Below are 25,165 nucleotides of genomic sequence, written 5' to 3' on the forward strand. Positions count from 1 at the left end.
TGTCAGGAATAAGAAATCAGGAACCAGGATAGAGTTTGAAAGTATTACAAATTTATTTTATGCTACCTATACACAAGAATCTAAATTACTAATGGACATGGCAATTTGATGCCAGATAAAAGTCTGGCCAGACCCAAATCTACAGGGGCATAGACTCCAAATTGATGATGAGTTTGACACCTTCCTCCCCACCACTCCCCAGGCTCAGCCTGCTCATCTCCTACAGCCCTGGATTTACAACTGTCCTTGTAACAGACCTACCTGGCAGCTACTTATGGTCCAGATTTGTTAACTTCCTATTTTTGGCAAAACTGTTCACTTATCGACTGCAGTGGCCACTTTATGACTGTCACATTCACTTAACAATTGCTGCAAAATGGCTGGAAAATCTGGTCAGTCACATAGCCATCCTGTTTTGCAACCGTCATGATTAATAATCATGATGGGCAGGCTCCATTATGATCTTAAGTTATGGATTATCAATCATTACTAAAACAAATTAATACCATATGAACACATAATTTTTATTCATTTTACACTTTCAATATAACTAAATCAATCACAGGCTCTTTTAAAACCATCTTTAGAGAGTCCAATGAATATTCTGGTGGCAAGGAGCAAGCAGACAACCATGTCTGTCATCCCATATATCACATCTGTCACCAGGCCAAGGCTATCTGGGCTAAACCAGCCATTCCCTCCCCTCTCAGACTCTGGGATATGCTCTCTACTGATTTTATTGTTGATCTTCCACCAGGATCACTTTTGCAACAGTGCATTTGTTTACCAAAACGATTCATTTTATTTGATATTATTTTTAGGAGACCACAAAACTTTCTGGAGTTGTTATGTGTTAGCTACAGTAAAACATTTAGGCTCTAATCTAATCTAAACATCTGTGATCTTGGACACAGATTTCTCGGTTTGGAAGAGATTCTTCCAGATCCCCCCATCTGGCCTCTGATTACAGTAAAATATAATCAGTGAAGATAGATCAATAAGCAGAGCAATACTTGAGGTCTATAAAAGCAGCTCCCGGTTGACCTCACTTGGGGGCACAAGGACAGTATCTACGTATTTTATAGGCAGCAATCATTAAAAGACCGAATACAACGTAACTGCCGTTTATCAAGCTGACGGACCTCAGCAGACGGTTTGGGCATCTAACCTGCATGCCTTCCTCGAGCCCTCAGGCCCACCACCCAGGGAGGCCAGAAAAGGGGCTTTATTGCCTGCTAGGAAGAATCCGCCACCCAAATAAAACTAAAGAATTTCGGAACGCGGCTGGCTCTTCTCCGCCGGAGGCCCACAGACTTCCGCAGCTCTCAGAACCAGCTATCCCGGCCGGCCGCCTCCGGGGACGGAGAGCGAGGAGCCGCGCGAGCCACACGAGGCCGCGAGTGGGGAGGCCCGCCGGGCGAGTCACCTGCGCCTCCTTGGTCTGCGACTTGTGGCTCTTGAGGGTCCCCTCGGGGTCGTCCTCCACGGCCGAGCTGGCGTTGAGCGCGGCGATCCGGATCTGCGGAGACAGCAGCGCTCAGTCGCGGAGGCCCCCCGGGGACCCTCCCCCCGGGACCCTCCCCCGCGGCCCCCGGGAGACACGGACCATGCTGGCCGAAGCCGGGAACCCAGCCGCCGGCGCGCCACCGGGCAGCAAGGCGGCCGCCTATTGGCTGCCGAGGACCCAACCGCCCTGCGGCACGCCCCTTCCGGTCTCGGCCGCTCTGGCAGCGTTCGGCTCTTCGGGCGAGATCGGAGCGCCTCGGAAACGCGACTCGGGGCCTTTATTTTGAGTTGTTTTAATGTTATCCGTGAAAGCGCGAAATGGCTTCTTTCGCTTGAAGGAGGGGCGGGGCGGGGCGGGGCGGGGCTTCCGAAGGCTCGGAGTAGCTTATTATACAGAGAAAAGGCGGAGCGATCCCGCCCGGCGAGGGGGCCTCCTGCGTCCCCGCCCCTCCCGCCGCGGGAGGCAGGGCCGGCGGGGCGGCGGGCGGTTTCCCTCCTCCGGGGCGCCGCACAAGATGCCCTTCGTGGAGCTGGAGACCAACGTGCCGCCGGCGCAGCTGCCCCGCGACCTGCCCGCCCGGCTCGGCGCCGCCGCCGCCGCCATCCTGGGCAAACCGGAGGAGGTACGCGGGGTCGGGGGGGGGGCTGCGGGGACGGAGGGGGGGCGAGGGGCGGGGCCCCCCTCCGTCCCCGGCTGACCCGGCCGCTTCCCCGCAGCGAGTGGCGGCGACGGTGAAGGGCGGGCTGGCGCTGTCCATGGGCGGCTCGGCGGCGCCGGGCGCGCTGCTCTCGGTCTGGGCGGTGGGCGCGGTGGGCTCGGCCGAGCAGAACCGGACGCACAGCGCGCACTTCGCCGAGTTCCTGGCCCGCGAGCTGGGGCTGGGCGCCGACAGGTGAGCCGATGCGGGCGCGGCCGGCGGGCGGGCGGGCGGGTGGGCGAGGGTCTCCGGCTCTGACTCTGCGCTTCTCCCGCAGGATCTTGATCCGCTTCCACCCGCTGGAGCCCTGGCAGGTGGGCAAGAAGGGGACGGTGATGACCTTCCTGTGAGAGCCCCCCTGCCCCCCCCGCCCCAATAAAGCGCTGCGCCCGCCGCCGCCGCCTCCGCCTCTTCCTCGGGGCCGGGAGGGAGGGAGGGAGGGAGGGAGCGGGAAGGGCGCCCAGGAGCGCGGGGCCTCCGGGCTCTCTCGGGGCGCCTTCCAACCTGGGAAGGAAGGAGCCCGGCGGGCGGGCGGGGGAGGGGCCCGGGCCTCTCCGCGAGTCTCCCGGATTCTCCGCGCCTTTCTCCGGGGAGCCTCCGGCCGTGGCTGACGCGGGGGTGGAAGGAGTCGTGGGCCCCGCCGGCTTTCCTGGGAGAAGGAAGCGCAGTCGCGGGTGCCCTGCCCCGGACTCGCCTCGGCGTAACCGGCGATTCCAAAGACTTCCGGGCAGGCTGGGAGGCCCGTTCCGCCCCGCTTCGTCAGGTGGCAGCCGGGCTGCGCGTGAAAGGAAGGCAGGCAGGGATTCCTGGGAGTTGGGCGGGCGGGGGGACAGCCTTTGCGCCCCTTGGTCCCACGGCCTTGCCCCAGGCCCAGAGAGACCGAGTCGGCCCCCTCCCGGCGGGACGGTCGCCAGGGGTGCAAAGGGCTGCCTGCTAACTTGGAGGGCAGGTCGGATGACCGGTGGCAGGTCTGACCCTGAGGAGTCACGGGGTCTCCCGCATAGCCCCTTCCCCTCAGCCTTGCCCTTTCCAGCAGGCCTCGGCTTCTGAGGTCATCGGCTCCCCCCGAAGCCTCTTCTCTGCCCTTCCAACAACGCCAGGTTTACACCAAGGAAGAGTAGAGCGGCACTCTGCTATTTCATGGGAGGCCCGGGTAGTGTCTGCCTGAATCCTCTTTAACAAATCCATTTTATTTATTACGGGTTTTAGCCATCAAAATCCCTTTAATCAATATCTTTTTTTTTTTATTGAAAAAGTTTTCAAATACAAATTTTCCCCCCTTTTTTTTCCCCTCTCCCTCTCCCTCCCCCTCCCTAACCCCCCCTCCCCACCCATCCCCTCCCCGTGACTTCTTCATAAAAAAAAACCTAATTCATAACAGATTACTTACTCCCTCCTCTAGATATTGACCTTTACTTACTAAAAATATTATTAATATTATAACATCCCCCTTTATCCATACATATCAAAAAAGAGAAAAGAAAGGGAAAAAAAAAGACATTATACTATGACATTATAGAATAACTTCTCCACTTTAAAACTATACGATAAGTCCTACTTTAACATTTAATCTTCTATATATATTACTATAACATTTCAAAGCGGCCTTCCCCATAAAATCTAGTTTAACATTTATTCCACTCTATCCATTTCCTCCACTCCCCTAAATATATCACTTAAAAATCCCTTTTCTTAGACTAATCAATCTACTAACTAGCTTATTCACCCACTATCATGCAAAATTACCATACACAACATTTCTTAACATCTTTGATTCACTGCCCACACTACTTAAAAATATATGTCTATATTTTCCATTATATCTAAATAAAAAAAAAGAAAAGATAATGACTTTAAATTTATAATCCATATAGTATCTTCTTTGAGGTCTTTCCACTGGATTGGTAGAACCAACATCCATAATCGGGTAACATAGCTTACTGGTGCAACAGTTTATTCAGGATCTTCAATCATATCTGCCCCCATCAGTAGTAAATATCTTCTTATATGTATAAAAGTAAAAACAACCACCCGAGTGACATTATAATTATATTCCATATAGTAATAATTGTGGGTTTCATCAGGATTATTAATTCCCATCATCGTAGTGGGTAACAACCCGATCTTCTGCATGCCCCAGCATAATTCTCTTGCCTTGTGATTCAAGATAATATAATATGTTTATCAACACAAAAAGAAATTCCAAAATGGATAATTCAAATCCATCAGTTTAAGGCTCGTTTCACGTCCCCAGATTACGGCCATGCAGAGATCTGCCACAAACCTCAGGATGATATTAACCAATACGTCGCCTCTTCTGTGTTTACACATAATCGTTCATATTATAAAATCACTGGCTTCACTGTTGCCTGATTTAGAAATTTCTATTTTTATGCCACCTATTTCTTTTTTTCTTTTCTTTTTGTGGGTTTGGTTTCCATCCTGGTTCCCTTTCTACAAAATGTGTATCATCTGGTCGGTTTTTATTCTGCTTTGTAGATTGGTCTTGTTGGTTTTGCTTTTGTATCTCATATTTCTTTTTTATCCCTTGTATATCCCCTAATTGGTTTCCATGTTTATCCTTGCCTTGATAAGTCATCACATTAAGATTAGATGCCTCTTCTCTCAAATTTGTAGATAGTCCAGCTGGGGTATCCAATAAATCCAAAGGCAATTCATCTGGTACAGTCTCTATAATTCGATATTTTACCTTTATTTCCGGCTCCTTCTGCTTATCCTGTATTATACCTGGAGATGTTAAGTTCATTTTCAACCTATTTTGATAAAATTCTTCCGCTCTTTCAACAGTATTTAGCTGATATCTTTCTCCTTGGTATCTAAATATAATACCAACTGGGGCGTCCCACCTGTAGGAGATATTTCTCTTTTTTAACTCATTCACCAGAAAACCAAATTTCTTCCTTTCCATCAATATCTTAGGTGGGAGTTCCTTGTAAATCCAAATCTTTCTTCCATACAATTGCAAATTAGAATTGAAGGAATTTTGAACGATATTATTCCTAATTTCCTTATCTGTAAAATAAATCACCACATCTCTAGGCAATTGCCTTTGCTTAGCAATCCAGGAGTTGATTCGATAAACTCTGTCAATCCTACAAAACACTTCGTCAGGTTGAACCTTTAGAATCCCAGCTAGAAATTCAGAAGATATTTAACAGACTACTCAAAGAAAATGTGAGCTGGACCTGTAATATTGAACCGCAAGTATTTTACTGATTTTTTAAAAAAAATTACTTAAGAGAGAGGAGGAAAAGAAAGAGGGGAAAAAAAAGCCTTTTAAAATGGCATTGGCTGGAGGAGAGGCTGAAAGGGAAAGTCCTTCCGTTTTCTATTACTACAATGTAGCGGAATAAATACCACTGGCTACATTTGTAGACAAAACTTCGCTCCTGTGTCTTTTTCTCTTTTTTTTCCCTTGGAGACCTGATATTGTTGTTGATTGGAAAGAAGTCCTTTTTTTTTTTTTTTCTTTCTTGCTTTTTTTTTAACAAAGCCTGCCTGGGCGGAAACATGGCACTGAGACTCATAAAGTCAGATAAACAAGAAGGGGGGGGATCCCCCCACCAACAACTTAAAGGAACAAGTCTTAATTCTTCAGTCTCAGAAACCTGATTTTAATATAATAGAATTTTTTATAGAGGAGATTGAAAGAAGGGAGGAGATTGTGAATCAGCAATTTGAAAAATTTAAGCAGGAAATTAAAGAATTGGTGAAATCTAAGTTTGATTTTTTGGAGAAAAAATTCTCAAAAGTGGTTAATGGTTTTACAGGATTTATGATACAGTTGGACACAAATACTAATGTACTAGAGTCTAAAATGGAAGAAATTCAAGATAAATTGGACAATAGAATTCAAAAAATTGAAAATGATTTGACAAACACTCAGGATAATAGCTTAGAAGAAAAACCTAAAATGGATGCTGATCAAAAGTATGGTAATGCAGAAAATCTGCAACAGAAGATTGAAAAAGAGATTTTAATGGTACAATATAATTTCACAGAATATGCGATAAGATTAAGAGGTTTGCAGGAAAATAATAGAGATGATTTAAGGAAAATATCCTTTAATCAATATCTTGAAGTCTATAGTTAGCCACGGTTCTCTCTGAATGCAAAGAGGACTCAGCTTTTGGTGGCTTCTTTGCCAGTTTCAGTAGGAGAGATGAACTGGGACTGCACCCTGAGCCAGAGGCTGGGAGGAAATCAGTGCAAGGCTCACAGGGACCCCATGGGGCAAAATTGGGGGGGGCAGCGAAGATAGCCAGGGATGAGGGTCCTGCAGCATCCCTGCAATGTCATCGGAGCATTATGACTGCAGTTGCTCTGCAGCGGCCATAAATTCGAAATGGGATCCTAAGCTTTTTTGGGGGGGGGTGGGGGGCTGTTATAATTTGGAATAATTATGGAGTCAATGAGTATCTGTACTGTCCTCTTTTTTGAATTTTTTGCTTTATCCTTTATCCAGCAGCCATCAGAAATAATGTCTCACATTCCTTAGCTGGAAACATCTGATCTCTGGAAGAATCTTAAACAGGATTGTAACAGCGTGTGAAATTCAGAGTATTGTTTGCATACTTAGTTATGGCACTTTGCGTCTCCATTTTGGTCCATTGCAAGATTATTTTCTGTCATTAATTGCTGCTTTTATAGTTATTGATTCACCAAAGTATTTTTCCTCTTGCCCCATGACTCCTAAGTTTGTTCAAGAACCTTTGGTAAAGGACTTTGAAATTAAGTCAACAATGTCTCTTGGGTCGCACTTGGGTGCTCTAAAAGTAATGCTTAGTTAGATCTTCTAACTGCAGAAGCCACTGATCTTTTTAGCTTGATCTTTATAATAATTGTCCATCAGTCATACTTGGATTCTTGCTTAATCAGTGAAGTGCCTTCCTGTGTCTCTTTTGTAAAGGTAGTTTAAAGGCAATTATCTTTTTTCCTGAGGACCAGCAACTTCATATTTGATCGATAAGAACTCCAAGCAGAGCGCCGTGCAGGTCTTTACTCCTAAATTAAAATAAACCAAAGAACTGAACTTGTTCGTGCTCTGTCTGTCTCCCCTGTTCAGACTCCTTTCGTGATAAGATCTCTACCTTCCAGATTGAACAACTGAGGCAATTCAACAATTCAAGAGGGATCCCAGCCTAGAGCAAGTCTGAGCTCTGGGCAAAGTTGTGGGGGAAAAAATCTGTGGTGTTCTCATCAGCTTCACCACACCACCTATGGCCTGTGAAGATCCTTCTTCTATATCTTCACCTGTATACCTGTTGCCTACCTTGTCCTACCACAGCAGAACCGGAGGGTTTTTATAGCTTGGGTGAATGCACACTCGGGGTGCGGTGGGGATGATGGAAAGTGGGAGAAGCTGCACTGTGGGGTAAGGTTGATGGGCAGGGATTGTTTGGTGTTTTCTAAGGCCACAAATGAGAGTTGGGGGTTGCATTTTTAATTTTCATTTGTTTCCTGCTGTAGACCGGCTAGCAACCATGCCACCATTTTTCAGAAATCACAACATTAATATTTACCAGGAATCAAGGTTACGCCAAACTGGGAGCTTGCGCAGTGTGGTGGGTACAGCCCACTCCTGCCCTAAAGGCTCAGGTGCATCATTTGGTGTGCTTTGAAACAGGCCAGATTGCTTTACGTCCACTCTCACATATTTCCTCAAGGGACCTGCTGGGCTGAGGGGCCACTCCATGTTAATCCCTCTTTGGATCGCTGCCACATGATAGGAAATGTCCATTCATCTAAATCAGGCCAGCAGAGATCTGGCCAAACGGAAGATCAGACCGGTTCATTCCCCGGTCTGGCCCCAAGCCTTGAAAGCTGCCTTGGCTCAAGGTCTCTGCACCCCTCCAGATGCCCCCATCCCATGAGATAAGGGGGTTTCTCACCTGCTGATAGAGGCTCTTACTGAGAGACTTCCTGGCCCAATTGAGGCTTCCATTCCCAGGTGTTGGAAAAATCTTTTTGGAATTAGAACCTGGAAGCTACTTGTTCCATGTGGTATATATTTAATATTACAATTATTTTATCTTATCACTGGATTTTATTCTTTATTATGCTTTTACAATATACACTTCCTAAAGAATTGTGAACAAGGACAATTGAAGATGAATAATCTGCAGTTCTAACATTTATCCATTGTTGGAAAAAGTACTTGTTTCCTTCTGAACCTGTGTTGCAGCCTTCATTCAGAATCTGGACTTGCACAGGGTAGCGGGGGGGAGGGGAGTTGCTCAGTAGCCCGCCTCGAAGATGGCAATATGCTTATGCCAACTGGAATTATTCCAGTGCCTTCCCTGGCTGAAGTGAGCCAGGCAATAAGGAAAGGGGCTTGGAGCAAGGATCATTGGAAGCCAAACCTGAAACTAGGGCTACAGGGTGGGGAGGAGGATGCAAGGAGAGGGAAAGCCCTATTGATATATTTCCATATTTATTTCAGCATCTTCAAGAGCAGGGGCTTCATCTGTGCTTTCAAGGGTGGGTCAATGATGATGCTCTTCAGTTCCTGGGGGTTCAGGATCCGGTTGTGGGCTTCCATGAAGAGGTCCTTCCCTAATGTCAGCTCCACCCTTTTGCGCCACTCCTGGAGTTTGGGGCGACCCTCGAGGATGTCGCAGCCGGCTCCCAAGGGCTAGAGGAGGCACAGCAGTTGGCAGGGGTCTGCTTTGGAAGACCCCGAGTTTCGGAGGTTGGCTGTTGGGGCGGGGGGGGGCTTACTTGCATCAGCTCCACGATGGCCACCAGGTCGGCCAGGGAGATCTCTGGGCCAATGAGGAACGGCTTATCCTGCAGGAACTTGTCCTCCAGCTTCTGGATGGCGAGGTTCAATTCCTCCATTGCTTCATAGAGCTTCTCTGGGGACACTTGATGGCCCACAAAGAGCGGGATCACCACCTGCCCCACAGAGACATGCAGAAGAGAGGGAGAAGAGTGGGGGCCAGCTTCGCCCAGGCAGGTGCCAAGGGAGGCTGTGGAGGGCTGGGCTGAGAATGGGGCTCCCTGAGGGCTGGTCCTGAGGAGGCTCTTGCCAGTTTAGCTGTTTGGTTCCTTTGCTGGTGTCTCCCTTGTTCTGAGGAGAGTGCCAGGGGATTCGAGGAGTTGCTGTCAGGAGGGGTAAGGAGGAGATGGGCCCCTGCTGCCTTGGTCCTTGCACTGACATGTCTGCACGAAGGTGTGTTTGGGAGTGGCACGCAACGCCCCCAAATGATCTGATTGCCAAGGGTGTCCCTTGCATGGGCTTCATTAATCTGTGAGTTGCCAGCCATTGCCGAACTGGCTGGGACACATGCAGCTCTCCGAGTTTAGGTTGCTTTTCCGCTGCTCCCTGTGGCTTCCTGTCTTCTATATGGGGATGCCCCCCCCCCAGTCTCTGCCTCTAACACCCCTGCAGTGGATTTGGTGGGAAAAGCATCTCCAAGTGCCCCCTCCCCAAGTCAGCCCTCCCTTCTCCTCCTCCTGGGACGTTGGAGGCTGTGCAGAGCCAGTTTGGGGGGGGGGTCTGCACTGCCAATGAGCAGGACGCCCAATCTCACCTTGAGCCAGAGGATTTTGGATGTGCCCGCCCGAATGGTGCTGATCTGCCAGGCCAGGTACTCGTCCACACGGGCTCGCTTTTTCATATCGGGTGGGTACCAGTAGCTGGGAGTGTTGTATTTCCGGGTCAGGTAGAGAAGGATGGCTGTGCTGGTGAGCAGAAGACAAAGAGCCAAGGCAGGAAAAAGACTGCTCCCTTTGAGGCACTTAAGAGATCATCCAGCCCAATCTACTGCTCAGGGCGGGATCCAAATGCTTCTTTGGCCAGACTGAACCTTCTACTCCAAAGGTCAGCCATTCTGCCAGCCAACAGCTGCCGCCATTGGGATGCTGCTTCTGCTAACCGGGCTCTTGCCCTGCCCTGCCCTGCCCTCCAGATAGACCTCCAGATTCCTGCCAACTGCTCTGACCTCTCCCCCCTCTCAGCCCCCAATGTCCTTGCCAGCCTTGCCTGTCCTAGCATCCTCCTGTGTGCTGGCTAAGTGGGCACCATATTCCCAGAATGCTGCCTTTAGCTGTGGCCGCACACGCTGAGCATGGGGTGGGGCTGCTTGGATGCCAGGTCATTGTCCTTGCTAAGGCAGAAACTGCCATTCCTCTGTGTAAAATCCTATCCACTATATTCAGCCAGGCATTTGGACTCTCTTCCTTCTTTGGGACTAGCCCCTTACAAACTTGGCCCCCATCCCCTCAGTGCCCTCGGCTGGATTTGGCCTCCAAGAGGAGAGCCATCCCAGAGCCTATCCGGGCGCTGCCCTTCAGTCCTCTTGACCGTCTTTGGTTGTTCTCTTTGGGAGGTTGGGAAAGCCCGAATTGCCCCAGTGGGAGGCAGTCACACTCTTTCCTTGGGGGGGGGGATGTATGTCCAAGCATGCCTTCCATGCATACCTCTCAATCTTGCTAAGGCAAAGCCAAGCACACCTGGCTGAGCATTTCTGCTTGGTTTCCATGCTCAGCCCAGATCCCTGAGCTGTGGCTTCACTGGAGGGAAGGCCAGGCTTTCTGCTGCAATAGCTGACCAGGTACACAATGGCTGCTGCCATGTGCACCCCACTCCTGTGCATCTGAGCAGCCCCTCCTTGGAATTAGCGGAAGCAGACCAGGATTTCATCCCTTTGGCCTCAGCTTGGCTTTTTGTTGGCTGGAACCTGGTTAGCATTGCAGGCAGAGAGCTTGTGGGAACCAGCCCTTTGGCCGGGTGTCCAGGAGGCCCCAAATTGGAAGGGACCTCTTACACTTCTGGCTCTCAAGCTGCGGGTACCGCTGTCACCAGCCCAGCTGCAACTGGAATTTTTTATTCCAGCTGGAGGGCACAAATCCAGCTGCTTTTCCACCGAGCCAATAATGCTGCTTTCTTCCAGCGATCTTTCAGTGGGTCCAAGCGGGGGTGGCTGCTTCCCCACTCCTCATCAGAAGTCCTCACCTCTCTTCTAGGATGAAATCTCCATCCTTCAGGACAGGCACTTTTCTTAGGATGTTCACCTTGTTAAATTCCTCAGTGAAGTGTTGCCCTAACATTGATAAACCATGTCAGCCAAAAAGAAAACTCCACAACGCAAAGCAAAACGGGCTTTCCACCCACCCTCCCCACCGCTCCTTAGCTGAGCTCAGTCCCCAAAACTAAGAGCTTGCAGCTCGGGTGCCAGGAGGGTGGTGTAGCAGGGGCTCCGGCTGGGTTGAGGGCCCAAATCCCAGATGGGCCTCCTCCCGCTGTTTCCATCCCCAAAGCTTCCAGGCTTTTCAAAGGTGCTGGGGGGAAGCCCTTTCTCTTTGGCCTCTACCGTGATATCTGTGCTCGAGGACTTCCGCATCAGGGCAGGAAGACCCCGATGGCTCCAAGATCTCGGAAAACTTTCAGGCTGCTTGTCTGCCCCTCTGGTGCCTCAGAAAGGGCTGGCCTCTGGATGGGGTAGCTGGAGTCTGCTCCATGGGGAGGACAGAATGTTGCCCCCACCCCCAGCATGGTCAAGGCACAAAGCCTATTTCCACCAACTGGAAAGATGCCTGCAGATGACCCTCATGCCCTGCTGGTCACCTCTGAAACTTCCTGGAGGTGGTGGGGAGACTTAAGGGGCCCCCAAGGCAGGGAGCCTTGAGAAGATTGGGGGGAAGGAGAGGGGCAGGAGAAAAGGGGGGCTTGCAAGGGAACTCCACCCCCCTCCACCTTTCAGCATCTCAACAGGCTTCATCATGAAAGGGATGTTGTTCTTTTTGGCAAAGATGTAGACTGCCCTGCAAGGCTGGGAAAGCAGGTCCAGGTACAGCTCCAACACCATTGCGAGGACCAGCCACAAGTGGGTGGAACCAACGGAAACCTCAGGCATCTGATTGGCTGACGGAACAAGCGGCCCCATAGCCAACCAGGCCAGGCCTTTGCCCGAGCCACCGGGTGGGCAGCCCTTAGGTAGGCTGTGGCTGCTCTCATGGTGTGAGGGGTTTGGGGGCTTGACATCCCTCCTTATCCAGGGTGGGATGGAGCCCAATGGATGTGGCAGCAGTAGCCAATGTGGGCCCTTCTGCTGCCAGAGACATTGAGCCACGTGCATGGCTCAATCCCCTTCCCACAAGAAATGGGAAATCAGCAATAGAAATTGTGGCTTTACTGAAGCATTTGGGGGTCTCTGCTCTCCTTAAAGTGAATTCCTCTCGAGCCATCAGTTTAAATTATGTTTTTAGTAGCACAGCTAATCTGGCTGCTATACTCACCTGGTTTTCTGGGGTCACGTGATACACTAAAAAATTTCAACTAGGTTAATGCTAACCAAGCTTAGCCTGCTGTTAAAGTGAGTTAAAACTGAGATTCCTCAGTTTTGTCAATTGAAAGGTCTGCAAAACTCCAACATTCCCCGCCCCCGGGTGCCTGTTCAGCCACTGCAGCCCTTCAGTGGGTGGAAGCCCATGGCAGGAGGCAGCAGCTGAGTGAAAAGTACAGGTAGTTCTTGACGTACGACCATAACTGGACCCAACATTTCTGTTGCTAAGTGAGATAGTTGTTAAATGAATTTTGCCCCATTTAATGCCTTTTCTTGCCAGAGTTAAGTGAATCACTGCAGTTGTTAAGTTAGTAACATGGTCGTTAAGTGAATCTGGCTTTCCCATTGATTTTGCTTGTCAGAAGGTCACAAAAGGGGATCACATGATCCCGGGACACAGCAACCATCATAAATACATGCCAGTGACCAAGCATCTGAATTCTGATCACGACCTACTGCAGCGGTCGTGTGAAAAATGGTCACTTTTTTCAGTGACATTGTAACTTTGAATGGTCACTAAATGAACTGTTGTAAATTGAGGACTGCTGTACCTGTTGGCATCAACCGCCTTTTGCCTCCAAATGCCTTGAAACATCCAACTTTGCATGTAACTTCAGGTCAAGTGGAGAAGATGATGTGGCTGTTTTTCTGAGCTGTGTGATTGGGGGTCTGCTTGCCGTTGCACTGACCTGGCATGGCTTTCAAGGTTCACCTGAGGAGGACTTTTCTCAGGCTAAACGGAAGAGGGCAGAGGGCGAGTGGCTCAAAGTCACCCAGCTGGTTTCCCTGCCTAAGCAGCAGCAGAACCCGGGTTCACCTGCACCCAGTCCAGTGCCTTAACCACTATAATATGCTGCTTCTCCAAGTAGAAACACAAATAATAGGAACAATTTAGTTACTCCATCGTGACCCATCGTGACCCCATGAACAACATTGTCCATGGGGTCACGATGGGTCGGACACGACTTTGCAACTAACAACAATTTGGTCACTCCTCTCCAAAGGTGACTACATGGACCACAAAGTTGCTATCAGGCTGGAATTGGCAAGGAAAGTGGACGAAAGTGGGCTTGGTCTCCACTATGACATGACCTTTCCTGTCCCAGATGAGCAGGCCTGGGCATAGGGAGAAGGCAGGGGGACAGGTGGGCTCCAGGGGCAACCATCTTCCCAGGGCCCATCATCCTCAGCATTGAGCACCCCAGGCCAGGAGTAGAGAAAGCAGGGAGCAGGCCTCGGGACCAGGGCTGGAGGTTCCCCAGAAGCCCCTGTGGCTCCTGTCCCTTTCTGACTTGGGTTGGGCACACACCTCACTGAACCTCTCAGCTCCACCAGAAGAGAGAGTGAGGAAAGAGTGAGGAAAATCCTCAGGAATGACTCACATCCTGGTCAGCACTCCTGCCGTCGGGAAGGAGATATAAAGCATAGGCAGCTTCACAAACAGGCTGAAGAACAGTTTTTATCCGTGGGCTGTCACGCTTCTGAATGGAAAATAACTTTACAACAACATAGTACGACTGACTTGCGGGGCCGGCGTGATGTGCAATAAGTTCACATGGTACAGTAGGACTGTGTGTGTGTTAATAGGATTCACTGGGTTAGGGATTTTTTTCCCCTGTCTTTCCCTGTGAGTTGTATTGGGTTGTGGGGGGTGCATGAAGGGAGGCTCACCCAATATCATTGTACACATGTTGTACTCTGACAATAAAGGTTTGAATGAATGAGCTTCTTTCGTCTGGGCCGGGGGACGGCAACCTGCGGCTCCGGAGCTGCTTGCAGCTCTTTGGGCCCTCTGCTGTGGCTCCCTGTGGGTGATACCATCACTGGCTGCCCCCGCCCCTCCCCCTCCCTTCCCAGTCGCTCTCGCCTGGCCTGAGAAGGTAAGGGTGATGGTGGGAGATGGAGAAGTGAATAGAGCTGATTCTCTGGTGCCTCACTCTTGCTGGAGCTTCTTCCAGCCCTTGGTGCCGGGCGTAGCTTGGGGAGACGCCCAACCTGCTCTCTGTCCCAAGACACCGGCCCAACCTGGCTGTGACTGACACCGGCCTCGCTAACACAAGAGCTGGCAGGGTGGGAATGGGATCTGGTAGGACGAAACAGCAGAAAGGGGGACAGGCCTGCAGCGCCCAGCTGCGGCTTTAAAACGTGCAGGGGGGACTTTCGCCGCCCGGAGGATGCTTTTCAATGAAAGCTGTGTGTGTGTATGTGTGTGTGTGGGGCAACCCCCTGGCCAGCTGTGGCAAGGCCGGGAGGGTGCACACAAGTGTAGAGACCCTCCTCAAGCAAGTGCCTGCCTGCCCTGCACATGCCTTTGCTGTGCTTTGGCCGAGGTCTTGCGCACCCTCCCAGCCTCGGCATAAATGGCCAGGGTGTCATGAGGAGGAGGGTTGCCGGAGTCTTAGTGCAGCAGCGAAGCGGCCCTATACTTTCCTTGGCACTACATTTGCATTCAAGGCAGCCCTTGCCTCCTGCTACTTCGGGCTGGAGCTTGTGTCCACTGCACTTGGCTGAAGAGTTGAGGGGGAGGCGGACATGGCAAGGCAATGCATGAAGAGGGGACATGGCAAGGCAATGGCCGGAGCTTTCGTGCAGGAGTGAAGCAGTCCTGTACTTGCCTTCGTGCCACATTTGCACTCAAGGCAGCCCTCCCGCTGCATAAAGGGGGAGGGGAGAGACAAGAATTCTTCCACTTTCTCTCTCTCATCTCTCTTTCTCGCGCGTGCACACACACACACACACACACACAAGCAGGATACCCTACTGGCCCGGGATCATGGTGGCAGCAATGGCGACTCCTCCTCTCACTGCTGCCACTGCATACACAGGTGAGTAGCTGGCTGCGCTGTGCAGGAGAGCCAGAGCTCTTCCCTCCCTGCATTTGGTGGTGGCGGCAGCTGCTCCTCCCTTCCTGAGCTGACACGAAGGGGACCACGGCTGGCGCTGAGAAGCCTGTGAAGGACACAGAATAGCAAAAAGCAGCCGGTTGCGGGCAGTGCAGAGAAAACCCCAGGGGCGCTAGGGCGAGAGAGGGAAATGAGAAAATGATGGACGGAGAGAATGAGAGAGAGGAAAGAGAGAAACAAATGAGAGAGAGAAGGAAGAGAAAGAAAGAAAAGGAGGGAGGGAGAGGAAAAAGAAAAAAACAAATGAGGGAGAGAGAAATGAGAAAAAGAGAGAGAGAAATGGGAAAATGATGTAGGGAGAGAATGAGAGAGAGGAAAAAGAAACAAATGAGAGAGAGAGAGAAGGGGGAGAGGGAGAGAAATGAGAGAGTCGGAGGGAGAGAATGGGAGAGGGAAATAAATTAGAAGAGGGAAAGAGAAAGAAAGGGGGAAAGAGAAAGAAAGAAAGAAAAAGAAAGAAAGAAAGAAAGACTGGGTGGGAGGGAGTGACGTTGAGTTGGTCACGCCATCCAGGTTTTGTGGCTCCTGGTGTTTTCTGTGGGAACACCCAGACCCCTAGTCTGGGCAGAAGAGAGGACTGGCAGAGGGTCTGCGGACTTCGCAGCTTGTCTCCAGTCTCCAGGGATCAGGAAGACTCAAGCATAACAGTGGAGCTCATGCGATGGCTACTGGACGCCTGACGGGGCTTTTGCCAGGATAGCCTCTTGTAGACGTAATTCTAAATGAAAAGTTAACAAACCCAGAGATAGTCACACTATCCTCTCTTTTGAAATCCCTTTACTCATCTCATCATCTTTAACAAAACGGGGGCCAGTTGCTCCTTCAGCTGTGGATCGATCTGTATGGTGCTCAGTTTACTAATGTTCAGGATCAATTCATGTGCTTGCAGGAAGAGCTCCTTTCCAATCACGTCTTCTGTCCTTTTGCGCCATTCTGCCAGTCTGGGCCTGTCTTTGAAAATGTCACATCCGACGCCCACAGGCTGCAGAAACAGGGAAGGAAATGGGGAGGCTGGCAAATGGTAACATCAGGTCAGCTGGCAGAAGATCAGGGCCTTACGCACAGAGAGGTCTGTCGGTTCTCTAGCCTGTGCCACCGAACCTGCTCAGACCCCACAGGCCCCACAATCTGTCTCTGGTCCCCCAGGGTGCCTGCTCTCCTCCCTTCTTGCCCCAGCTGAGCTGGCCGTCCTCTGATGCAGATCTCCCTGCCTGGAGACTGCTTCTGCAGTGGGGAAGGGAGGGGACCCCTTTTGCGGGCAGCTAGTGATGCCCTTTCATGTCAAGGAGTGCAGCGGGCAGAGGAAGAGGAATAAATGGCCAGAGAGGAGAAATCTGTCTAGTCCAGACTAGGATTATAATCCGAGTAAGAGTCTCAGACGAGACCCTTCCTGGATGTTATGAAGACAAAGGGAGGGAGTGGGAAGCTCATTCAGACTTGCCGAATCCTGCCCCTCTGACTTTATAATAAAAGTGGTTTTAGCAGGCAGGCCTTGGATTTCCTAGTCTGGTCTAGCTGGAAGGGCAGGCAATGTGCACCTGGGAAAGCCCCATTCCACCTTTGAGAGGAAGGACCCAGCAACCAATCATCAGAGCCCCCTCTTCATTAGCCTGTAGCTCATTGGCTGTTCTCTCCCCCGCCCATGCCCACCCCTCTTCGGGTCTTTCCATTGCTTCGTTAGTGAGTTTCCTTTCCTGAGGAGCTTGGCACTTTGGCCCTCTGCCGCTGAAGGGCAATCAGGCACAGGGGAGGATGAGAGCCCAGCACCCTCGAGGTCACCTGCATGAGGTCCACAATGGCCACCAGGTCCGCAAGAGAGACTTCGCTGCCCACCAGGAAGGGCTTGTCCTGGAGAAACAACCCTTCAAACTGATCCAGCGCTATGGCCAGCCCGTCCATCACCTCTTGCAGTTTCTCTGCCGGGAGTGGCTGGCCCGTGAACAGGGGGATCAGCACCTGCACCAGGAGGAGACTGGTCATCCCTACCAAAAAGCAGCCCAGGCCCACCTGGGAAGGTGAAGATTGGGGTCAGGTTCTTAGCAGTGGCCACTTCATGCCGCTGAGGTCACAAACTCTGGTGTTCCTCTGAAAGCGGATGGATAGATGGATGGTCAACAAAAGGCCTGCTCCCTTTTCAACATAGTGGGTTCCAGGGAAGGAACTACTGAGGTCCCTCCTTTGGATGAGAAACTACTGTGCTTGCGAATGCTGATATTTGACCTTGAACCACATGGCAGCTTGTAGTAAGGATAGAGATGGGAGGAGGGGGGAATGTGGGGAGAGAACCTATTCAACCACCTGTAGCATTTGCCATTTTTTCATCTTAATCTGTTTCAACTATTGGAAACAGATCTTAAATCTTCTGGGTCAAGCTGAGGCTTCCCAAACCTCCAGATTCTTCAAACCTCTTCAAATTCTCACCTTAATCCACATTGTTTTGGGAGCATTGGATCTGATGTTAGCCTGATGCCATGATAGGTATTCATCCACCTTTGCTCGTTTCTGTAGGTCAGATGGGTACCAGTGATCTGCGGTGTTGTACTTGCGACTCAAATACAAAAGGATGGCTGTGCTGACCACGGATTCATGGAAATTGAGGAGGACAGGTTCACAAAAGGATCACAAAAGGAAGGCAGGAGTTAGTTTCTGCAGAGGAGGAGCTAGTGAACAAAACACAACTGAGCATCTGGCTTAATCAAAGCAGAATGTGGATTGTCCAAGGTGAAACAACTGAGACAAGCAAAAATATTCTGTGTCATCAAAGACTTTGTTTGAAATGTAATTTATTTGAGATGACCTCGAAACTTGATATTCTGGGCTTTCAATCCAAACATGGCTTTAGACAAGGAGAAACGGGGGTGAGGGAAACTCTCCTTACCCTTCTGTCAAGATGAAGGTCTCATCCTTCAAGATAGGGACTTTCTTCACTCTTGTGCCCTCCTTGCGCAGCGACCCTTGAAGTCAAAGCAGATATTCCACCATGAGGCCTGAGGGAGGCTATGTTCCTGGCTACGTCTGTCTGGAGTGGAGAGCAGACATCTCCTTCCACCCAAGTCTTCTCTGAATTACAGCTAAAAGATGGATTGCTAATAAGTTGCACAAGTGTCCCTTTGAGATTGTAAAGTGAGAACTGCCTGAACTCTGCTTTCTGCAGTTGAAATTGACTAGAAAATTGTGGATATTGTCAGTCACAACTTTTAAATTACAAATGTGAGTGGAGCATTGTATTCCAGACTTCGTAGCTACCCACAGACTCACACTTTTCACGGCTTACTCAAAGAGGGAGGTTTGTTCTGGGGATGGCAGCATGTGGGAAAACACCAGCATAAAGGCTCCATAAGAGAAATTCCATGGGAACCGAGATGAGAAGAGGGCTCACTCTGGGGCCATCAAACTTGTTGGAAATTGTGGGACAGGGAGGGATGCCGAAACCACCACATAGAACAATGTCCAGGTATGGAGGGGCTGTCCTGCCTCAGGTTTTTTTGGGAACCCAAGCTGACTTTGAGAGGGCAGGTAAGCAAGATAGGAATGAGGAAACCACTGAAGGTTTATTTTGGAAAGTGAATAATGAATGTTGGGATTTATTTATTTCTGAGCATCTCTAAATCTCTCCAGAAACAACAGTAGCAATGCAAATATGATAAAGATCCTTTTATGAGCTGCCAGGTCACAAGAGATCCAGAGTGCCCTGGACTGGGATTACTTACAGAAAGACTGGGCTGAATAAGACACTGAAAGGTGCTTTGAGCAGCCACAGAGGCAAAGTACAAGAACTAGGTCACTTATCTTATTGGAGGAAGAACCCCATCCAGTTTGGGTGCAGAAAAATGCTCTTTTTGCAACCTCAAATGGCCCTTTGGACCCTTTCAAGTTGTATTTGCATAGCAAACAGGGAACTTGGCACCACTGCATGAGAGATTTGAGTGAAATTGTTGGGGGCAGGCACTTATTTACATCCCCCTCCTTTCCCCAGTGCGTCATCCTGGCTTTGTTAGAACACGCCATGCGCACCTGAAGCCCCGAAGGAGGAAAATGGTGGCAGGCATTTCCAACAGCTGCTGGTGGGAAGATCCTGCCGGATTCCTGATAGTTAAGGCAACTCAGCAAGAAGAGATCCCTGACAATATCACACTTTGTGAACAGGTGCTCGTTACTCTGAAAGTAAACAGCCCTCGTGTTCTCTCCTCTGCTGAGGTGTCAAGAGGTGTCCTAGTTCACAGTTCTGCCTGGGGCCAAACTGAAATTCATTCCACCCATTTGGGAAAAAATAATCAGAGAATGCCAAATTACAGGACACCCCCCCCCCCTGCCCATGCAGACCATACTTTGGTTTTCCATTCATATAAAGCCTGAGCTCCTCTTACCTGATGGGGGTATTTCCCCCCCTTCCGCCTCTGCTCCAGGCACCTTGGTCCCCAGGATAGAATCTGGCAAGAGGAAGGCACCAGCATAACGGAGGGTTTTCAGTGCAAGACCTTCTCTCCAGTTTGCACCCCCACCCGCTCAGGCTACTCTTCTATCGCCATGTGGGAGTCCCCTCCTGTTTCTGATGGGCCCCATGAAATCTATCAAACAAGGCAAGGCCCACCCAACTGTTGTCCAGAGAGCCAAGGGGTCCCCCTGAAGGAGGCTTCATCTCCATCCCCCCCAGCTGAGAAAAGTCCCTCCCCCCTATGTGCGCCCTTGTGGGGCTCTCCTCACCTTTGAACAGCTCCACATTTCTCAGCTCAAAGGGGATGTGGTTCTTCTTGGCAAAGATGTAGACCGCCCGGCAGGGCTGGGACAGAAGGTCCAGGTAGAGCTCCAGCCCCATTCTTCTGCCAGCTGGATGGACAGAGTGGCTGAGTCCTAGGAAGGGAGGCTGGTTCTCACATGCCTCCTTCCGCGAAAGGCTCTCCCAGAAGGGAGAACAGGGCAAAGAGCGGAAAACTGGGAGCCAGGCCAGACCAGGTTCCGCCCTCAGGGGCAGGCAGGAACTTTTTTGAAAAAGGAAAACCAAAACTCTTGTGGGGACGAGGGAGTAGCAACAGGGCGGGCCGAGGGGAAGGGAGTCTGGGGAAAGCAGCCCACAATGACCTGCTGTGAGGTTAGGAGGGTGTGCGTGTGTCATCTCTAGGGGGCATTATGAGATTTCTTGGTTGTGGCAAATATCACCAGCTGTTTGGAAGTGCCAGCGCTTAGTTGGCCTTACTTGAAGCCCCAATTCACAATGGATGTTACAATAAAATAAACAAGAAATGAGTATTTCTCATCACACAGTACTGGATTTTGATTTAATATGCTTAAATCAAATGGAAGACTTAGTAAGATCTTGGCAAATTTCTTGAAGTGGAAAAAAGGTGAAAAATTGTTAGATGGGAATGATAAATTTATTAAAGATTACAATTTACAAGCCTAAAAACCAATACAAATTAAAAAAAGATGGAGAAAAATAGCAAAGAAAAAGACACATTAGAATATAATACAGAAAACAGAGAAAAAAAAGAGAAGGGATGCCAGACAAGGAGACTGAGTGCTCCAGATGGCTGCTTTTCATGAGATCACAAGATGGCAGGCTTTGGTGAGTTTAGCCTCTGGGAGACAAGGGTCCAAACAGAAACCAAATGTCCCAGTTTCTGGCGTCTTGTATTTTTATTGACTTTGGATCAATAAGATTATATTGCCCCAAGTTTGTGGGGGCAATAAGCTGACTTTGTATAAATATACAAAAGTATGAAGGCTATTGCTTAACGCATTGTAAGCCTCCCTGAGTCTCCGGAGAAGGGCGGCATATAAATCAAAATTTAAAAATATATATATAGTTCAAAAAAGCACAAAAAACAAACTTGTGATGTTAAGAGCCATGGTGGGCACAGTGGTTACAATGCAGTACTGCAGGGCTAACTCACTGCTCACTCCACTTCTATTCTAACCTGCTCAAGGTTGATTCAGCCTTCCATCCTTCCAAGGTTGGAAAAATGAGGACCCAGATTGTTGGGGGCAAAAGGCTGACTCTGTAAACCACTTAGAGGGCTGTAAAAGCACCGTGAAGCGGTATATAAGTCTAAGTGCTATTGCCTTTGCCTGGAGGCTGGGAAGATCTGGATGGGAAGAACCGGCTTTGAGCCTACCGCAATAAGAGGGCCCAGAGGGAGGGAGCTCATGGCTGGAGGTAATTGACAAGATAAGACCTCATTCCCATGCTGTCCCTCAGTCCTGATTTTTGCAGTTTTAAATTCTGAATATTTTAATTACTTCTCTATTTTTTATAATCTGTAAACCACTCAAAGTTGCCTTATAGGGAGGATGGGCAGCATAAATATTTAATTAAAAAAAAAGAGTGGTTGTGGGATTTCAGCTCTCCTAATATCAGGAGCCCTAAAACAAAGACTGTATGGGTAGCAGCTAAAGTTGGGATGGCTTCTGCCCAGATTTGCCTGGGGTACCATTGCCCCCTTCCTGAGACCTGGATTCTATTTGGAGAACTGCAACATGCTCTAGCCAAGTTGAAGATTGCAGCAGATCCCACAGGACACCGCTTGGTGCAAACTGCATTCACGACTGATGAGCTTCTGGGTGCAATTCAACATATTTGGGAACCTATACAGACCTTTGGAGTATACAGCTGGTTACTTTTCTCTGCCCTGGAAGATCTGCAACAGGAAGCCGGCTCCTCTTTGAAACAATGACATCTACCATCAGTGTCCCGAGAAGCATGCCTGCTTTATGGCCCCTGTTGTCTGAGGTGGCATTGCTGCCCAGAATTTGGCACTGCTCAGTTGGGATGAGTTGCTTTTTGTTGAATATCTGCATGGCCAGGTTCATTTTGTGTTTTGCTATTTTTATCTGGTCTGACTATTTCAGTGTCGCTGTCCAGGGTTTGAGAGACTGAGGAAATAGATGACTATATATGGAAAATTAGGCTGTTGGTTTGAGCTCCGAGCTTGGCAATTTGGTAGCAAACGTTTCGTCACCATTCGAGGAGACATTGTCAGTGTGTTTACAATTGTGCTCAACTGTCAGGTCTTTAAATAACTTTTTGTGAGATGCAAATTAGTCTGAACGTTGTTTGTTTGGATAGTTCTGAGTCATGGTCTGATTTCAGACTGTTTGATTGGCTGGCTGTTGTTACTGAGATGTGGTCTGATTTCTTCATAAAAAGATATTTAAAGACCTGTGTTCTGACTCAAAACGCACTGACGATGTGTCCTCTAATAGTGACGAAACATTTGCAACCAAATTGCAGAGCTCGGAGCTCAAACCAACAGCCTAACTACCAACCCGAGCCACTAATATTCAAACACATTTCATATGTAAAATTTAATATACCTGTATGAAAAGCCCATATAGATAATTTTTAGTATTACTTTGTTTTCTTTTTTGGCTATATATTATTTTTTTTGTTCTGTTCCATTAAACAAAGGAATTAAAAAACAAACAAACCTCACCTGAACCTGACCAGCAGACATCCAATTCAGCAAATGTGAGTCATTTTATTCTGCAAAGGATACACAAGCTCACCACAATGACCAGCAGACCACCTTAGACTTCCACTAAAGGGTTAAATAATGAGTGGGGCGCTCTCGGTGGACGCAATACAAAGCAAGCAAGCTTTGCTACTCTTGATCACCACACATAGTTTTGATGTTGAGATTTCCTTTGGAGTCAGTAGAGAGACTGGGGATCCATTTAAGAAAGTTAAAAAACCCCATCGCTTTCTGCCAGCTGGACAGGACAGTAGCCGACAGGGGGGAGCCTGCCGTTTTTACCACAGAACCTGTGCAAATAAACCTGGGAGACCACGGCGAAACCCTAATGTTTATAGTAGCCCCGGGAATGGAATGGTCACTAGTTTTGGGTCTCATGTGGCTGAAAAAATGAAACCTTAAAATAAACTGGAAACAAGAGACCATAAAATTCCAAAAGCACATGATATTTGCAGACGAAAAAGAGGATAAAGCCAAAAGTGGGGAGAACAAAGAGACAGCAATGCCTGGCTGGGCCATGCCAACTCAGGGGATCCCAAAGGAATACAGGGACCTAGCCGAGGTATTCAGTGAGGAAGGGTCCAACAAACTCCCACCCCACTGTGCCACAGACTGTGCCATTGAAATTTTACTAGGGGCCAAACTTTCCAAGCCAAAAATGTACAGCATGTCCCCTTGAGAACTGAAGATATTCATTGACAAAAACCTGGTGAGGGGATTTATCGATCTTACACAACCAAAAATCACGTAGTTTCTGGAACAGTACTGTTCTGTGAAAAAAAGGATGACATTTTATGCCTTTGCAGAGACTATAGAAATTTGAACAGGGTGAGCATAGAAAATGTGTACCCCCTTCCCCTTATGAAGGACATGCTGGCACACCTCTCGAAAGGAAAAATCTTCTCTAAACTGGACCTATGGGAGACCTATTACCGCATCAGAATAAGGGTAGGGGACGAATGGAACACAGCACACAATACCCCATTGGGTTGTTACCAATTTAAAATACTCCCATTTGGATTACACCCCAGTCATTTTCATGCAACTAATTAACGAGATGCTTCACAAACATTTATATAAAGGGGTTTTGGTTTACCTTGATGACATCCTAATATACACTGAAACTAAAGCGGAGCACGTAAAATTGGTCTGAGCAGTCTTAAACAAAATCTGCTCCCCAAAGCTGTATGCAAAACTGTCCAAATGCAAATTCCACCAGGAAAAGATAGACTATTTAGGGTACCGAATATCCCACGAAGGGATAGAGATGGACCTGCAAAAAGTGCAAGCCATGGTTGACTAGGAGCCACCTCGCACACGCAAACAGTTACAAAGCTTCTTGGGATTCGCAAACTTTTACTGCCAATTATCCTGGCTTTTGCAAAAATTGCCCTCCCCATTACTAACCTGCTTGAAACAAAATGGGAGGACAAACCAAAACCCAGGCAATCACTAAACTGGACAATGGAATGCCAAGCGGCATTCAAAAAAATTAAACAACTTTTCTCAGCTGAACCTGTATTAGAACACCCAGATCCAGATAAACCATTTGTCATACAAGCTGATGCCAGCGATGTAGCCGTAGGGGCCGTTTTGCTCCAAAAGAATGAACAAGATCAGCTGCAACCATGTGCTTACACTTCCCAAAAATTAACTGAAATGGAACAGAGGTGGGCCATCTGGGAGAAGGAAGCTTACACTACGCTGGGCTCTTCTCACCTGGAGACATTTCCTGGAGGGGAATAAAATCCCGAAGTCTGGACTGATCTCAAAAATCTAGAAGCCCTCAAAACCCCAAGAAAACTTTACCCCAAACAAGTATGCTGGGCGCAATGCTTTAAGCGATTTGACTTCACCTGTAAATATTTCCCACGGGGGAAAAACTTCCTGGCAGACACCCTCTCCAGGAAACCCCAATACAATAGTACAAAAGCCGAGGTAATAAAACCTCTGCTCCAAACCCTGTTGGCAATTAAAGAGCACAGGCCAAACAAGACCAACCCACTGACAATGCCACCACCCAGGCATTCAAAAAAGCCATTTGCATGATGAATGGTTCAAAACCCACAAAAACAACTGCTTGATTAAAGATGACTTAGCTTGGATAGGAGGAAAACTGTATGTTCCAGCAACCCAACACCTGGACCTTATGGAAAAAATGCCACAATTCCAGACTAGCAGGACATTTTGGGTTTGTAAAAACTCTGCACCTCGTCAAAAGAGGTGGCCATCCCTGAAAAAGGACATAGAAAGCTACATGGCCAGCTGCCCTGTTTCTT

The 25,165-nt window shown here is 48.9% G+C and overlaps 4 protein-coding genes across 14 annotated transcripts in view; 1 reads left to right on the forward strand and 3 right to left on the reverse strand.

Moving 5' to 3' along the window:
- CABIN1 (calcineurin binding protein 1) overlaps positions 1-1,836 on the reverse strand; it is a 91,388-nt gene extending 89,552 nt beyond the window's left edge. For 9 of the 10 annotated variants that reach the window (XM_087880641.1, XM_087880640.1, XM_034438543.3 and 6 more), the window contains exons 1-2: positions 1,607-1,836; positions 1,427-1,519 (exon numbers count right to left, since the gene is read on the reverse strand). In XM_087880641.1, the coding sequence (XP_087736767.1) occupies positions 1,427-1,519; positions 1,607-1,609 (96 nt within the window). In that variant the 5' untranslated portion in view covers positions 1,610-1,836. The remainder of the gene's footprint in view (positions 1-1,426; positions 1,520-1,606) is intronic. The other variant, XM_087880642.1, reaches the window with a different exon arrangement.
- Positions 1,837-1,948: 112 nt separating this feature from the next.
- LOC117677954 (D-dopachrome decarboxylase) lies at positions 1,949-20,674 on the forward strand. 2 transcript variants are annotated; one of them, XM_087880647.1, is made up of 3 exons: positions 1,949-2,129; positions 2,224-2,399; positions 17,926-20,674. In XM_087880647.1, exons 1-3 carry the CDS (start codon positions 2,022-2,024, stop codon positions 17,942-17,944), a joined length of 303 nt encoding a protein of 100 aa, XP_087736773.1. In that variant the 5' UTR covers positions 1,949-2,021; the 3' UTR covers positions 17,945-20,674. The 2 variants fall into 2 exon arrangements, with proteins under 2 accessions (XP_087736773.1, XP_034294476.1); XM_034438585.3 differs by lacking the exon at positions 17,926-20,674 and adding an exon at positions 2,482-2,601 and having other exon boundaries at positions 2,022-2,129.
- LOC117677952 (glutathione S-transferase theta-1-like) lies at positions 8,550-12,396 on the reverse strand. The gene is made up of 5 exons (XM_034438583.3): positions 11,926-12,396; positions 11,185-11,272; positions 9,761-9,911; positions 8,946-9,122; positions 8,550-8,859 (listed from the first exon to the last, which is right to left on the reverse strand). Exons 1-5 carry the CDS (start codon positions 12,305-12,307, stop codon positions 8,659-8,661), a joined length of 999 nt encoding a protein of 332 aa, XP_034294474.1. The 5' UTR covers positions 12,308-12,396; the 3' UTR covers positions 8,550-8,658.
- On the reverse strand, positions 16,178-20,256 carry LOC117677951 (glutathione S-transferase theta-1). The gene is made up of 6 exons (XM_034438580.3): positions 20,122-20,256; positions 19,785-19,847; positions 18,296-18,371; positions 17,839-17,989; positions 17,197-17,373; positions 16,178-16,399 (listed from the first exon to the last, which is right to left on the reverse strand). Exons 1-6 carry the CDS (start codon positions 20,231-20,233, stop codon positions 16,199-16,201), a joined length of 780 nt encoding a protein of 259 aa, XP_034294471.1. The 5' UTR covers positions 20,234-20,256; the 3' UTR covers positions 16,178-16,198.
- Positions 20,675-25,165: the final 4,491 nt, after the last annotated feature.

Source organism: Pantherophis guttatus, chromosome 17 (genome assembly GCF_059756535.1).
Source record: "Pantherophis guttatus breed Tessera chromosome 17, ASM5975653v1, whole genome shotgun sequence".
In the NCBI taxonomy this organism is placed as follows: domain Eukaryota; kingdom Metazoa; phylum Chordata; class Lepidosauria; order Squamata; family Colubridae; genus Pantherophis; species Pantherophis guttatus.

What these genes read in the sequence shown, in the direction of transcription:
- LOC117677954 (XM_034438585.3), top strand. Translation starts at nt 2,022, where the DNA reads ATGCCCTTCGTGGAGCTGGAGACCAACGTGCCGCCGGCGCAGCTGCCC. An exon ending in TCCTGGGCAAACCGGAGGAG is followed by an intron (nt 2,130 to 2,223) that starts GTACGCGGGGTC and finishes GCTTCCCCGCAG; the next exon opens with CGAGTGGCGGCGACGGTGAA. An exon ending in CTGGGGCTGGGCGCCGACAG is followed by an intron (nt 2,400 to 2,481) that starts GTGAGCCGATGC and finishes CTTCTCCCGCAG; the next exon opens with GATCTTGATCCGCTTCCACC.
- LOC117677952 (XM_034438583.3), bottom strand. Translation starts at nt 12,307, where the DNA reads ATGCACGTGGCTCAATGTCTCTGGCAGCAGAAGGGCCCACATTGGCTA. An exon ending in GCCTGTTGAGATGCTGAAAG is followed by an intron (nt 11,273 to 11,925) that starts GTGGAGGGGGGT and finishes TATCAATGTTAG; the next exon opens with GGCAACACTTCACTGAGGAA. An exon ending in CCAAAATCCTCTGGCTCAAG is followed by an intron (nt 9,123 to 9,760) that starts GTGAGATTGGGC and finishes TCTGTGGGGCAG; the next exon opens with GTGGTGATCCCGCTCTTTGT.
- LOC117677951 (XM_034438580.3), bottom strand. Translation starts at nt 20,233, where the DNA reads ATGGGGCTGGAGCTCTACCTGGACCTTCTGTCCCAGCCCTGCCGGGCG. An exon ending in AAATGTGGAGCTGTTCAAAG is followed by an intron (nt 19,848 to 20,121) that starts GTGAGGAGAGCC and finishes TCCTCTTGCCAG; the next exon opens with ATTCTATCCTGGGGACCAAG. An exon ending in CCAAAACAATGTGGATTAAG is followed by an intron (nt 17,374 to 17,838) that starts GTGAGAATTTGA and finishes CTCCTGGTGCAG; the next exon opens with GTGCTGATCCCCCTGTTCAC.